The sequence below is a fragment of the Palaemon carinicauda genome, chromosome 24 (assembly GCF_036898095.1).
Source record: "Palaemon carinicauda isolate YSFRI2023 chromosome 24, ASM3689809v2, whole genome shotgun sequence".
Lineage (NCBI taxonomy): Eukaryota > Metazoa > Arthropoda > Malacostraca > Decapoda > Palaemonidae > Palaemon > Palaemon carinicauda.
This window is the reverse complement of record NC_090748.1, coordinates 99444774-99459773: the sequence shown is the minus strand read 5'-3', so window position 1 is coordinate 99459773 and position 15000 is coordinate 99444774. Positions and strand designations below refer to the sequence as shown.

Here is a 15000-nt window from a genome sequence, read left to right as displayed (position 1 = left end):
TTGTCCTCGTGACTCTTAATGACCGTAAATAACTGAAGTCACTAATATGAAAGGAAATGTTATTGTGCACGTACTCAACACAATACTAAGGCAAATGGAATACAATGCATCAAAAGAACACAAAAATGTCACCTCCATAAATTGGAAGCGATGGTTCAAAGAATCTACGCTGATATGCTAAGCAAGATGCACCCCTACATGCTGATTTCCACAACCACGTACAGTATGAAAACACTTCTTGACTGTAGTGTGAACCACTGAGGTTAAAAGTTTACACACATTGCAGTTTTTGGCTCTTTTATATGAACTAATATAGGTTTCATGCACTATCTTAAAACTGAAATAAATAGCCTTAATTACTAAATAATTGTGGTATCCACATTAGAAACCCCTTAACACATTTGGTTCCAAATACTTTACCAGAAAGCATTTGGAAAGCTTTAGTTTTCTGCTTATCACTAATATCTGAACTCCTGAAATATCAATTTTAGCCTTAATTAAGCAAACTATGAGGGAAACGCTTGAACTTTGTCTTTCTCACATGAGAAAAATATCTTTTCTTATGAATTATATATCTTATACAAAAAAAAAATCAATAAAAAGTACTATAAATATGAGCATGCCACTTGAATACCGTCTTATACTGGAGAGGTGAGATATTATAAACCTCATTGCAAACGCTGCAATAAACTACGATAAATGAAATCATTCCATTTGCAACTTAATCATAAGAGCATGCTTATGATGAAACGGAAAACATTACCTCATCTATGTGGCTGCCATGCTCGGAAGAGAGACTCAGCTTGTTTCCTAGGTCTTTAAGATCTCCCTCAATTGAGTTACCGGTCTCCTAGGAACGTGAAATGCATTGAAAAATACTAAATATGAAATTTGTTTCATAAGATACCTTCTAGAAACTGTATTTGAAAAATAGTCCATCCAATCCCATAAATAAAACAAATGCAGCTTTGAAAAAATCTCAAATATTGGAATTTGTAGCCAATATGCAAAAGGGACGACAGAGCTGATCAGAACTTTGACCAAAACCTGGAGTAGAATACTTGAGTAAAACTCATAGAAAAGATGTTACAAGTATGAATATACCTTTCCTAAATCAATAAGCTCTTCAATCTACTTTTCAATATCCAAAGAAGACATTTTTTACCTACTTAAGAGATAAAGTTCCAGTTGAGTATCTAGGGCTGAAATCTACCTACCTCTGCATGGAATGTATCTCTTGCACATGAATAACAGTTTTTAATAAGATGTTTCAATAGAAACTGGGGTTAGAGATTTATTCAACGGATGGATGTCTTGTGTAAATAGCTTCCACAAACTTACAGCCTCTTCACATATCTGAACACAAGTCATACCAGTAGCACAATACCAACAATTAAATATTCAGTGATTTCCTGTATATAGTTTTTCACAATGGTTATTAATTGCGACCTTTTGCAATGGCGCTTTACCCACCCTCTTTCACAGAATATTGATCTCTCATTCACCTATGCTCACATTTTTTTAAATGTCTTATATCCTTTTCTCAACATTCTCCTAACTTCAAAACCTATTACATATGTGATTAGTCCGTAATCTTAGTAGCTTACTCCATTAATATACCAACTTCACTACCATGAACATAAGTAGCCTAATTTAATATTTTCCTAATTTCCATCAATGCTCTCCAAGATTTTCTTCTCTGTTCAAAAACTTGAGCAAAGTTTCCACAGTCTTCCTTCTTTTGAATACTCTGTTAGATAATTCCACATCATTATGCAATCATCTTCAATTTACTTCAAAACACATCGAATCATTTAATTTTAATGTTCTCTCATTCGCACCGATAATCACATCATGTATTCCTCAACTCTATAAACTCGCATGATCTTCTTATGCCCAACATTCAAAGTTGGGCTCCTTTCACGAATCTTATTAAATACTTTCAGCATACTCTATCTTATCTATGATATTGCTATTCAACATTCTATTAATCCTAATTAGTAGTCATTTGTCATTATATTCATAACCCATTGTCACATTCCAGAATATTTATACAACACACATTATGCATATGTGCCCACAAATACATACATACATACACACAATATGTGTATCTTTTGTCCCTGATGGAGTAACTTTGGCCAAAAAATACAGTACTCATGTTTCACACTGCTTGATAAATATTGTATCCCTTCCAAAATCCCAAATATTTATTTCATTCTCTGCCAAAATAAGATCAACTACCTGGGGTAAGTTATGCCATAAATAGTACTGCTTGAATATCACTATGTTGCCTTGTTTTATAGGTTATAGGTTGTATAAGAGAGTTGGTGTTGGATGACAAGAAAACAACTTTCACATTCGGATCCATGTCGTTCAGATGTGTGGGTTGCTCGGGGTCCTTGTCAAGGATAAACGTAACCTTGAAAGGATGGTTCTTTACACTGCTATAATCCTTTGCTGCTGGTATAAAATACCCATTCATCCATTCTTCGAAAATGGTCAGGATGAAACATGCCTTCAGATTAGCCACCCAAATCACAGGAAGTGTGGACTTCAAGATGTTCTTCAGGGACCAGACATGTTAGACTATCAAAGGCTTTAGCTTTAAATTGCCAGTAATGTTACCCCATAACATTCATGTTATTTTATCTTTGGCTACCTTGTGCCCTGACATAGATTACTCTTCCTTAGAATTAAATGAACAAACAGGCATTTACTTCCAAAATAGTATTGAACCGATTAAACCATCTGTGACTCACAACAAATGGAGTTTTTTTCACTCATATTTTTCACGGGAAGTTCCCAAACAGAGACTTGGCCTTCTCTTGAATAAGAATTTGGCTTGTAGGAATTCATTCATGAGTCTGTCATTCTACCCCATCATAGAATATGCCTCGATTCAAATTACTTAAAAGTTTTCGATGACAGAGCATTTTCAGTCACATATTGGAAAAAAAATTAAATATTTCAATAGTTTACTAAGGTTTGTTAAAACTCTGGACACACAGTAACCCTTTCTGAGCCTACAATACCATAGCCTATGCTAAAAATGATTGGAAACAAATTCACAAAAAAAGTCTTGAAAAAACTGCATATTAATTATATGAACATGAAGCTTCAATGTCTGACTTCTCAACCCAAAAAAAAAAAATCTGGCATGGGCTTCTCTGGTGCATCCATTTAGTTACCCAGAAGAATGTTAGTCAGTTGTTTCTAAATAAAAATGTTGTGCACTCCCTTAGCTGGATTAATGATTAATGGTTCTGTTGACTTTGGCCTTCAAATAGTATTCTGAAGGTAGTTATTAATTAAAACTTCTACAGTTTACTAAACTCATATATCTAGCACATAAATGCTATCGAGCCTATGAGGCAATGTATCCATTGCCGGTAGAAAAAATACTAATTTCTATTTCATAAGGAGACAAAAATTCAATAACTGACGAAATCCACATGAGGTATCAGTAGCAAATTATGAGAATAAATAAGAGGAGAATCAGAATATTAAGCTATTGTGTTACCTTAACTATTTGTAAGTCATAATAAAAGAAACTTGCATGTAAACAAATTATTGACAGAAAACATGAATGTACAGTCACAATGATTATCAAAATGGTTTAGTATTGATATCAATTAATGTTAAAATGATAACCAGAGTTAAAAAGATTTATCATGCAAATACAAATTTAAACTTTACCTCTTCATAAATTGATTTTGTGCCAGTGGAATGGTATTCGGTTGAAGTTGTGAGGCTTGGCCACTCAGTCCTTCTTGGAGGCGAATACCCTCTACCTGATGTGCCTGTTATTGGGTTGTGGAAAACTGTACCAAATATTGGATTTTCTTCGCTAGTGATACGGCTTCCATCACTACACAAAATAGAAAATAGAAATGAAATTAGTAAAGTATCCGTTTAGACTAATGACTAAAATCATTACAGTATTAATATCATACATTACAAAACTGGAAAAGGACTGTTTTTGTGAGAATAATTAAAATAAATCAAATTATTCTTGGATATGATAATTACAAGATGAAAAGAGAGAGCCATAAACACATAAAAAAATATCTCATCTCATAAAAAGTAGAGCAAAACTTATTTAAGGATAGTACTCATCCTTAGGGAGGCACTCCTTACCCACTAGGAAACATAGTTTTTCTTATTGCTCAAACTCTGAGGCACTTGCCTTTTCAAATAAAAAAAAATAGTACTAGTTTTGTACAAACAAGTATAGAGCCATTCATTTTTACAGAGCTTATCATTTAACATAAATCAATAAAATCATCCTTACCTGTGGTGATTAATTTTCCCATATATGTGACCAGTTTCTTCTGACATTGTTTTTTCTTCCGGTAACTGATTAGCATTGCTATGGGTCGGATTATGATCAGTGGTCGTTCCTGAGAGAGTATCTTCACTCTCAACACCAGGTTTCATATGATGTGTCACAGTACCATAAACATACTCGTCATCAGATTTCCTAGAATCCGTTTGCCAATCTGTTGTGTCATACACATTAGTTGCTTCACCACTGGTCATTTCCACTGTATGCATGTTTTTACTGGAGGCCTGTAAGGACATAAACATCTAAATCCCAAATGTCTAAATCTATGGGGGAAGAGTGAGGGGTAAAATCACATGGGAGTAATAAACTAAATTTAAAAAAGCCTTTTCCAAATGTAGTCAAATGTGGCAATACTTAAAAATCTAAATTTGAATTAAGGGATTTTGACGAAGGAAAAATCTATTTCTGGGGAGAGACCTGTGACACCCGGTGAAAAGGGTCCTTCTTTACACTTTTCTAATATAAATCTTCCAAATATACTAGAGAAAGATAAAAGCATGGAATGCAGAGGTTACTACCCTCGCGCGATCACCTTGTGGGTGTCGTGTATACAATAATTTATTAAAAGATGCTGCAATACTTGAAAATTTCTTAGGGGCCAAATTGTACAGTACCTTGAAAGGTCCTTCTCCTAGTGTATCAGTATTTGGACCTATTGGGAATGGCTGAACAGGTCTCAGAGTTGTTTCCGTTATTTGTAGACCTTTAAACCCATTTCTTCGCCGAGCACTATTTCGACCACCTTGTCTACGGCGACTTTCTCTGCCCAGTTCCTTGCCAGGCTTCCTGGGACGCCAATCTGTAAAAAAAGTAATTTTAATAATTTTGAATATCGATGCCGCAATCACTTGAATTACTTACTCTTCAGTGCAAATACATTACACGAGTTGACCTATCCATGTACTCTAGGTTAAGAGAAACCTGTAGAAAAATATAATTATCCACTTTAATAAAAATTGAAAAAAGTAAAATAATAATTACCAACTTCAAATTACTGCTGACTTTGTTACCAGGATAAAATAATATATTCTATTTAGTTATCACTATTACAAACATCAAATCATTAATAAAATGTAGATTTTGTAATGGAAATAGTGTACAGTATAATAAAATAAAATAGCTCTGAACTTCAATTATACACTTATCGCAAGATTTTAATACAGAAGATGCAATTTTCCAAACCAACCATATGTAAAATCTGTGCTTGTTGCATCTTCATGTGTGTGAAGACTAACTTCATTAGCAGAACTAACAGATGGCCTTCGAGTTTCATAAGTTTCGGAAGAAGAATAGCTGGAGGGCAATGGTATAACTACCAATGTCAAATTTGCTTCTGACCTGTCAGCTGTAGACACAAGAATATAAAAGTCAGAGAGTAATATCTTAATATTCAACGTATAAAAATGAGCTACAAATAAGCATTCAAAAGACCTTTAACAGTACGATATTTATATATAAAGTATTACCTAAAGATTAACACAAAGAAATAAAAAAGGAAATGCACACCAGTTGAAAGTAATTTCCTGACCACTATATAAATTAGAATAAAAAATTATCATCATTCATTAGACCCAGGAATAGCCTTAATCATGATATTACGTAGAATTCGTGGTGCAGTATCATCAAAATCTTGTACAGTACTGAATTTTATTGCTGTTTACCTTTGCACTTATACAATCCTGCATCTGGATATTGCACCTTCTTTATTTTCAAGACACCCTTCTGAGTGGATTTGATGGCACCCGATCTCCCTATTTGACGTCCATCATGCCACCAAGTGATCTTTGAACGGTCAAATCGACGAACAGGACATTTGACTTTCAACCTCATTCCCCTAAATACTGTGGCTTTGCCTCCAATCTGTACACATAAGTTGTTTGATATTACTGGATGGGAATTTTCAAAAATTAATAGGAAAACAAATTAACATTATCCATAAACAGTAGGAAAAAATGTTTGCACTTATGATGTGTTGACTATATTTTCAATGAAAAAAGTAACTAAAATTAAGTTCGTACCTTAAGAGTTAGTTTCTTCATAAATTTACTTTGGACATAATCTTGATGAGTTTGTGACCTGATGATTGATTTCTCAGTCCCTACAACACCTCCTTGACATGGCCTCTGATTACACTTTCTCCTGTCTCTTGGACGTCTAAAAGGGCATTCTCTGCTTGGCCGCTCCTCTAACTGCCCAAGTGCCATTACTTGTTGACATTTTACTGTGCGCGTCTTCATTCCACCTCCACATGGAGCCGAACACTATAAATTATAGATGTGCAGCATGAAATTAAACAAATATACCGGATATAATCTACTGTAAAAAATAAGTGTTTGCTTACTGCAGATATTAGGTAAAGAATAATAAATGCAATTACTAAAACAATATAGACAAGAGCACTTAAGAAAATAAACTGGTGAATAATAAATGCAATTACTAAAACAATATAGACAAGAGCACTTAAGAAAATAAACTGGTAAAGTACAGTATTCCAAACCTTGGACCAATCAGAAGAAACCCATTCTGGAGGACAGTCCAGGATATTACAATATTGCTGAGTACGTTTTGGAGGCTGTGGACACAAGCTATCTGGTACGACTACTGTATTTGTTCCACCACGAGTAACTTCATGAATACACTTCACTTCTCGCATCTAAAACAACAAAGTCAAATTGTTACTAATAAAAGAGTGAATGTATCCCCTGGAAAGTTCCCTTGTATTCTCAGATTTGTATCTCTGGTATAATACATCAAGTCATAAGGAACCTGGATAAAGGGATTTTGACGAAGGAAAAATCTATTTCTGGGGAGAGACCTGTGGCGCCCGGTGAAAAGAGTCCTTCTTATATGTTCTGATAAAACCTTCCAATTATACCAGAGAAAGATAAAAGCATGGAATGCTGAGGTTACAACCCTCGCGCGAGCACCTTTTGGGTGTCGTGTATAAAGCAAAGGCGCGTGAAATCCACTATTCACAGGTTGTCTTCCATTTAGTTAATTCCTTCGTCAAAGGGATGGGCCGATACAAAGGCCCTGAATAATATATAATGTAATTTAAAATCAAGATACTAAAATATACTAAATCTTTTATAATTACCTGCACTCCTCCTCCACATGGCTTACTACACTCCCCAAACTCAGAGACATTCCAACGAGGGGGACAAGACTGATCATTACATGTACGTGTGATGATATCTGGTCGCTCTTCCCTATTACAATTTTGAGGCTCGACTATCTTTTGATCAGCGATTCTGATGCACTTCACGAGGGATTCCTGTACACCCCCTGAAAATGAAAATTGTGGTGACAATATTTGAAAGTACTGTACAGTATATCATAGTTACAATGCTAAATGCTAAGTGTAATAATAAAATAGTTAAATAATAGTTACAATGCTAAATGCTAAGTGTAATAATACATACATACATACATATACCAAAGGCACTTCCCCCAATTTTTGGGGGGTAGCCGACAACAACAAGAAACAAAACAAAAAAGGGGACCTCAACTCTCTACGTTCCTCCAGCCTAACCAGGGACTCAGCCGAGTTCAGCTGGTACTGCTAGGGTGCCACAGCCCACCCTCCCAATAAAATAGTTAAATAAACAGTGTTTTATCCTGTCGTTTATTAATATGTGCAAATAAAACAAATTGTTGATATTAATAACATTAAAGTAGAACAAAGATAATCCTAAATGAATGATGAAAAATAGGATACACCAAATCTTATGAAAAGGGATTGAGAACCTGAAATAGGTGTAGTTAGTCCTGAAATCTTTATTGCAAAGGGAGGTGTTAGCTACAGATGGTGAATTCCAAGTTTTGAGTATCTGATATTTGAGGAGAGATTTCTTTGAAAATACAAGTTTTTTTTTTTCCATACATCTACATGGGTAAGTGAAAATTATGAAGAAAAGATTACCGGGTTATATACAAGGTAGATGGGAGTTAATTAAATCAATACAACAAGTATATCTTATCTTTATCTATCCTAGCAAAGGTTAAATTAGAAGGTAGTGTTACTTGGTATGGAATGGCAAGCAAAGTGGCTATAAATGTTGATAAAACAAATGATAAGAAAGAAGTGAACTTATCATAAAGAGGAATATATGTTATTTCACTTGACAATTTTACTTTGATATTTTTTGTTACTGTAATTCCTTGAAAGAGCACCCTAATTCAAATCTTAAGGTAATACACTGCTTAGTTTAATCCATAATATTATATTCCTTTAGCTGCAGCTAAGTGACATCCTTGAAGTAGTGCAATATTAATAAATCAGAATTTCACACATATCACTCTGAGCCCTGTTATTGTGACTCATCTGTGCTATTACATCAGTAACATAGCAATGTTTCTTAAAAGAAAAATTAAGCCATGTTTGATATATAACTATGTTTTCACTAGGACAGCCTCATGTCTAGCAAAATCTGAAAGTTTCTACTTACCAAGGCAAGAAGCACTGCATGGACCAAAACCCGATGTCATCCACTCGTATAGACTAGCTTTGCCAGACACATCTACATTATAGGACTCCAAGAAATTTGTATCTCCACCCCCCATATCAATTTCAATGGAGTTGATCTGCGAATGCTCCGATGCCGAGTGGGATTTACCCCGGGAGAGTTCATAACTCTCGTACTGCGAGCGTCCCTTGGACTCATCCGTGTAAAGGAGCAAAGGATCCTTTTGATGATGAGAGTTGCTTGGGGCTTCAAAAGAATGCAGTCCACGTCGAGGTTCATTGTAAGCTTCTGCTTGTGGCACTGATAGACTGGTTTCTTTGACGACATCGAGTGAAGTGGATTGAGCATCTTCATCGACAAGCCTGGGCAAGAAGGGAGTTTCGTGAATCTTGTGGTCTTCCGGGAAGTCGATGTCTTCTTGTGCATCTTCCAAACTGGCAATTGGTGGGTCGTGAGCAGCATCACTTACTTCTCCAGCAGGATAATCATGTCTGAAATTATAATTGACATTTAGAATACTTTGTGGTGAAAAACTAAAATCTTAATATAAGCTGTTAGAAGGTTAATGCATATATTTTCCTGCATTACACATTGAAACCTATAACAATTTACAGTAAGGAAAAGCATCCATATTAAATATTTGCATATCAAATAGATTTTAAATATCCATAAATGTAAAATAAACACAATCTATAACAAATACTAGGACAAATTATATGTGCCACATCCAACTTCGATTCATATTTCCTAAAGCAAATACTGATAAAACCTACATTTTCTTACACAATGAATTAGAAAAAAATATTCATTTACTACCTACAAATCGATATTGACAAACGAAGCTGAAATATTAAATACAGAATTATAATATATATATATATATATATATATATATATATATATATATATATATATATATATATATATATATATATATATACATATATATACAGTATATACAGTATATATATACAGTATATACATACATATATATGCAGTATATTCATACATACATATATATATATATATATATATATATATATATATATATATATATATATATATATATATATATATATATATATATATATATATATATATATATATATATATAGTATATCTATTCATCTAGGCGCCATGTCCTCAACATGGGCTGTAAGATAAACGACTACCATACTCATACCAAGTAAGCTGAAAGGACTCTTTGTCTGTACCTGGTCATAGCAAAGTAAGCTAAAAAGACTATCTGTACCTGGTCATGGCAAAGTAAGCTAAAATGACTCTGTATCTGGTCATGGCAAAGTAAGCTAAAAGGACTCTCTGTCTGTACCTGGTCATGGCAAAGTAAGCTGAAAGGTCTCTCTGTCTGTACCTGGTCATGGCAAAGTAAGCTAAAAGGACTCTCTGTCTGTACCTGGTCATGGCAAAGTAATCTGAAAGAACTCTGTCTTTACCTGGTCATGGTCAAGTAAGCTGAAAGGTCTCTCTGTCTGTACCTGGTCATGGCAAAGTAAGCTGAAAGGTCTCTCTGTCTGTACCTGGTCATGGCAAAGTAAGCTAAAAGGACTCTCTGTCTGTACCTGGTCATGGCAAAGTAATCTGAAAGAACTCTGTCTTTACCTGGTCATGGTCAAGTAAGCTGAAAGAACTCTGTCTGTACCTGGTCATGGCAAAGTAAGCTAAAAGGACTCTCTGTCTGTACCTGGTCATGGCAAAGTAAGCTGAAAGGTCTCTCTGTCTGTACCTGGTCATGGCAAAGTAAGCTGAAAGGTCTCTCTGTCTGTACCTGGTCATGGCAAAGTAATCTGAAAGAACTCTGTCTTTACCTGGTCATGGTCAAGTAAGCTGAAAGAACTCTGTCTGTACCTGGTCATGGCAAAGTAAGCTAAAAGGTCTCTCTATCTGTACCTGGTCATGGCAAAGTAATCTGAAAGAACTCTATCTTTACCTGGTCATGGTCAAGTAAGCTGAAAGAACTCTGTCTGTACCTGGTCATGGCAAAGTAAGCTGAAAGGTCTCTCTATCTGTACCTGGTCATGGCAAAGTAATCTGAAAGAACTCTATCTTTACCTGTCATGGTCAAGTAAGCTGAAAGAACTCTGTCTGTACCTGGTCATGGCAAAGTAAGCTAAAAAGACTCTCTGTCTGTACCGGGTCATGGCAAAGTAAGCTGAAAGGACTCTCTGTCTGTACCTGGTCATGGCAAAGTAAACTGAAAGGACTCTGTCTGTACCTGGTCATGGCAACGTAAACTGAAAGGACTCTGTCTGTACCTGGCCATGGCAAAGCAAACTGAAAGGACTCTCTGTCTGTACCTGGCCATGGCAAAGTAAACTGAAAGGTCTCTCTGTCTGTACCTGGTCATGGCAAAGTAAGCTGAAAGGACTCTCTGTCTGTACCTGGTCATGGCAAAGTAAACTGAAAGGACTCTGTCTGTACCTGGTCATGGCAACGTAAACTGAAAGGACTCTGTCTGTACCTGGCCATGGCAAAGCAAACTGAAAGGACTCTCTGTCTGTACCTGGCCATGGCAAAGCAAACTGAAAGGTCTCTCTGTCTGTACCTGGTCATGGCAAAGTAAGCTGAAAGGACTGTCTGTACCTGGTCATGGCCAAGTAAGCTGAAAGGACTCTGTCTGTACCTGGTCATGGCAAAGTAAGCTAAAAAGACTCTCTGTCTGTACCTGGCCATGGCAAAGTAAGCTGAAAGGACTCTCTGTCTGTACCTGGTCATGGCAAAGTAAGCTGAAAAGACTCTCTGTCTGTACCTGGTCATGGCAAAGTAAGCTGAAAAGACTCTCTGTCTGTACCTGGTCATGGCAAAGTAAGTTGAATGGACTCTGTCTGTATCTGGTCATGGCAAAGTAAGCTGAAAGGACTCTGTCTGTACCTGGTCATGGCATGAGAGCAAGGAGGGAGGACGCATCTCTGAGACTGAGGTGGTTTGACCCCAGGGCACTGGTCATCCGGAAGCACAGCCACTGTGCGGGAAAACTCCAGGAATATCTTGCAGGTCACGCTTCTGTTCCTGACGCCCTCGCCACATTTGACGCTGCATTCGCTCCAGTTTCCGGTCATGTACCTGAAGCACATTACAAAATGCAATAAAAGGGTGCTAAATTAGGTGTGTAAACAATGAATTCGGGAATGTATATAATGGATTTGTGAATGTGAAAAATGTAATTGTTAAGGTAAACAATGGATTTGTGAATGTAAAGAATATAAGATTGGTTGATTAATTGATTTAAGGTTTTCTGGCATCCTGAAGGAATGTAATTGTGAATGTAAAGAATGTAACTGTGAATGTAAAGAATGCAACTGTGTATGTAAAGAATGCCATTGTGAATGTAAACAATGGATTTGTGTAAACAATACATATGTGAATGTAAAAAAGGTAATTGTGAATGTGATAAATGGATTCGTGAATGCAAACAATGTATTTGTGTAAAAAATAGATTTGTGAATGTAAACAATGTAACTGTGAATGTAAAAAAATATATTTGTGAACGTAAAAAATGGATTTGTGAATGTAAACAATACAATTGTGATGTAAAAATGTAAATGTGAAAGTAAAAAAATAATTTGTGAATGTAAACAATGGATTTGTGAATGTAAAAAAAAAATGTAACTGTGAAATTTCGTAAACAAAGGATTTGTGAATGTAAACAATGAAATGGTGAATACAAACAATATAATTGTGAATGAAAACAATGGTTTTGTGAAATTATTGCTTGGGGTACTTCCTTCAGGTAGTACCGAATGAAATAAAATAAAAGCTAAGTAAAGATCTGCATAGCCCTAGACATGGATAATTACATCAAGAATATGTGAATAGGCCTAGATATGGATAATTACATCAAGAATATCCGAATAGGCCTAGATATGGATAATTACATCAAGAATATCCGAATAGGCCTAGATATGGATAATTACATCAAGAAGATCTGCATAGGCCTAGATGTGGATAATTACATCAAGAAGATCTTGCATAGGCCTACATATGGATAATTACATCAAGAATATCTGAATAGGCCTAGATATGGATAACTACATTTCAAGAATTGACCGATAATGTATGGAAAATGGGAATATATTTCAACCAAAGTAATATTGTCATCAACTATAAACACATTGCGATGATTTATTTATTTTCAATGTTTATTTTTCCACTATTATAACTTTATAGATTTAAAGGCTGCTCATGAATGACAGAGGCAAGGGACAGCGACATTGCCCTGGTTAGCAGGACAATGCCCTAGAGACTGACCATATATACATATGATCAGCGCCTAAGACCCCTCTCCATCCAAGGTAGGATCGGGGAAGACCAGTTAATGGCTGCTGATGACTCAGCATGTAGATTTATAGGCTGCCCCAAACCCCTCACCTTTAGCTCACAAGGATGGTGAGGTTGCAGACACTAAAGAGGCTATCGAGTTTGAGCAGGACTCGAACACCAGACCGGCAAAACGTCAGGCATTTTTGTCCGGAAATGAGTGAGATTTTCTTTTTTAACCAAAATCTCTTATTGAAGTCTTCATATAGATACTGATCGGTTTAATAAAATAAAATAATAGAAGAGGAAGATAAAATATTCATGTACAATTAACAAGGGCCATTTTGGTTTGAATTACACTATATAAAACGAGATTCAGCTTTCAATGGATTTTTATAAAATAATGTTTTTTATGAATAAAAAGCGTTAGAGGCAATTAATCAGTTTTTAATAGGCGCATACATTAAACTTAAAATAACGAAATTTACAAATAATACTTTTTTCAGGAGATACGATTACAAGTATTGATTCTAAATAGTTTTGGCTGTACCATTTATCTCTCTAGGGGAGAGGATACGAAATCATGGGGTGGAAAATAAAGTCTGTAGATCATTGTTAATAACAGCTATTGGTGGAACCAAACATCAGCTTTAATAAACCGAGAATAAGCAGCTAAAAATACAATAAAGAAAATAAAAAATATTTACGTCAAACTAAATGAAATATGGATTAGTGAAATAAGGCGTAAACTATCCGCAGACTTTATTCAAAACCCATTTTTATCATTGAATCGCGAGTCAAAAATGCTAATGAAAATCTAAGAACAAAATGAAAATAACGCATAAAATTATACTTTAAGACCATTATCATTCTCTTCATATATCAAGATATGCTTTATATAATAAAATATGCACGAATTTATTCAAACCAATTTTTATCATTGAATCGCGAGTCAAAAATGCTAATGAAAATCTAAGAATAAACTGAAAATAACGCATAAAATGATACTTTAAGACCATTATTATTATCTTAATATATCAAGATATGCTTTATATGATAAAATATGCACGAATTAAAGACGAACAGACTACTAATTCCGGAGTAACAGGAGTCAGCAGCATCCAGAGGAAGGATGGGAACGCTAAAGATAATAGGGGGATGTAGGACCCATATGAGAAAGAGGAGTCTTTAAAGGAAGGAGGGGATATAGAGAGGGGATAGAGGAGGAGAAGGGGTAAGGGGGGGAAAGGAGAATGGACAGCAGGAGGAAGTTACAGGCCGGGACTGCTGCAAAGAGTCTAATTCATGGACATGCCAAGTTGGAAGTTCATCCCCCCTATCCTATTTCCTCGGCTCCTATCCTCGTTTTTTTTTTTACATCCTTCCCAATGCAGAGGAACGTGTGTGTGTGTGTGTGTGTGTGTGTGTGTGTGTGTGTGTGTGTGTGTGTGTGTGTGTGTGTGTGTGTGTGTGTTGGAATGCTATGGCATCCCATACCGAAGAACATGTTAATTCACACATGTCTTTTTTTACGTATCAGGACAACTTTTGATTTAAAAGATAAAATTTGGGTTAAGATGAGGTTGGCTTAAAGGCGGTCATGGGTGGCGAGGATAGAAGAAGAAGAAGAAGAAGAAGAAGAAGAGGAGGAGGAGGAGGAGGAGGAGGAGGAGGAAGAGGAGGAGGAGGAGAGGAGAAGAAAACCTAAGGATGGAAAGATGCGAGGGAGAGAGCAGGAGAAGGTCTGCCGGGAGGCCCTGGGGGGAGGGCGGGATGGTCTGGCGCCAAGAGGCCGCAGGAAATGGTGCATCCGTGGCGTTAGTCGTCATGGTAACCAGGCCTGCTTTCGCTGGCGCCATCTCCGGCCCTTTTTGGCTCATTATATTCTCCCCTGCTCAAAGCTCTCTCTCT

General features: G+C 36.0%; 1 protein-coding gene across 1 annotated transcript in view; it reads right to left on the bottom strand.

The window, feature by feature from the left end:
- Window positions 1–15000, bottom strand: part of LOC137618502 (ADAMTS-like protein 1) — a 125287-nt gene that overhangs the window by 52535 nt on the left and 57752 nt on the right. The window contains exons 15-25 of the mRNA XM_068348660.1: window positions 11704–11895; window positions 8797–9305; window positions 7446–7633; window positions 6846–7001; window positions 6367–6609; window positions 6010–6208; window positions 5535–5693; window positions 4963–5147; window positions 4295–4572; window positions 3700–3871; window positions 764–850 (exon numbers count right to left, since the gene is read on the bottom strand). Of these exons, the coding sequence (XP_068204761.1) occupies window positions 764–850; window positions 3700–3871; window positions 4295–4572; window positions 4963–5147; window positions 5535–5693; window positions 6010–6208; window positions 6367–6609; window positions 6846–7001; window positions 7446–7633; window positions 8797–9305; window positions 11704–11895 (2368 nt within the window). The remainder of the gene's footprint in view (window positions 1–763; window positions 851–3699; window positions 3872–4294; window positions 4573–4962; window positions 5148–5534; window positions 5694–6009; window positions 6209–6366; window positions 6610–6845; window positions 7002–7445; window positions 7634–8796; window positions 9306–11703; window positions 11896–15000) is intronic.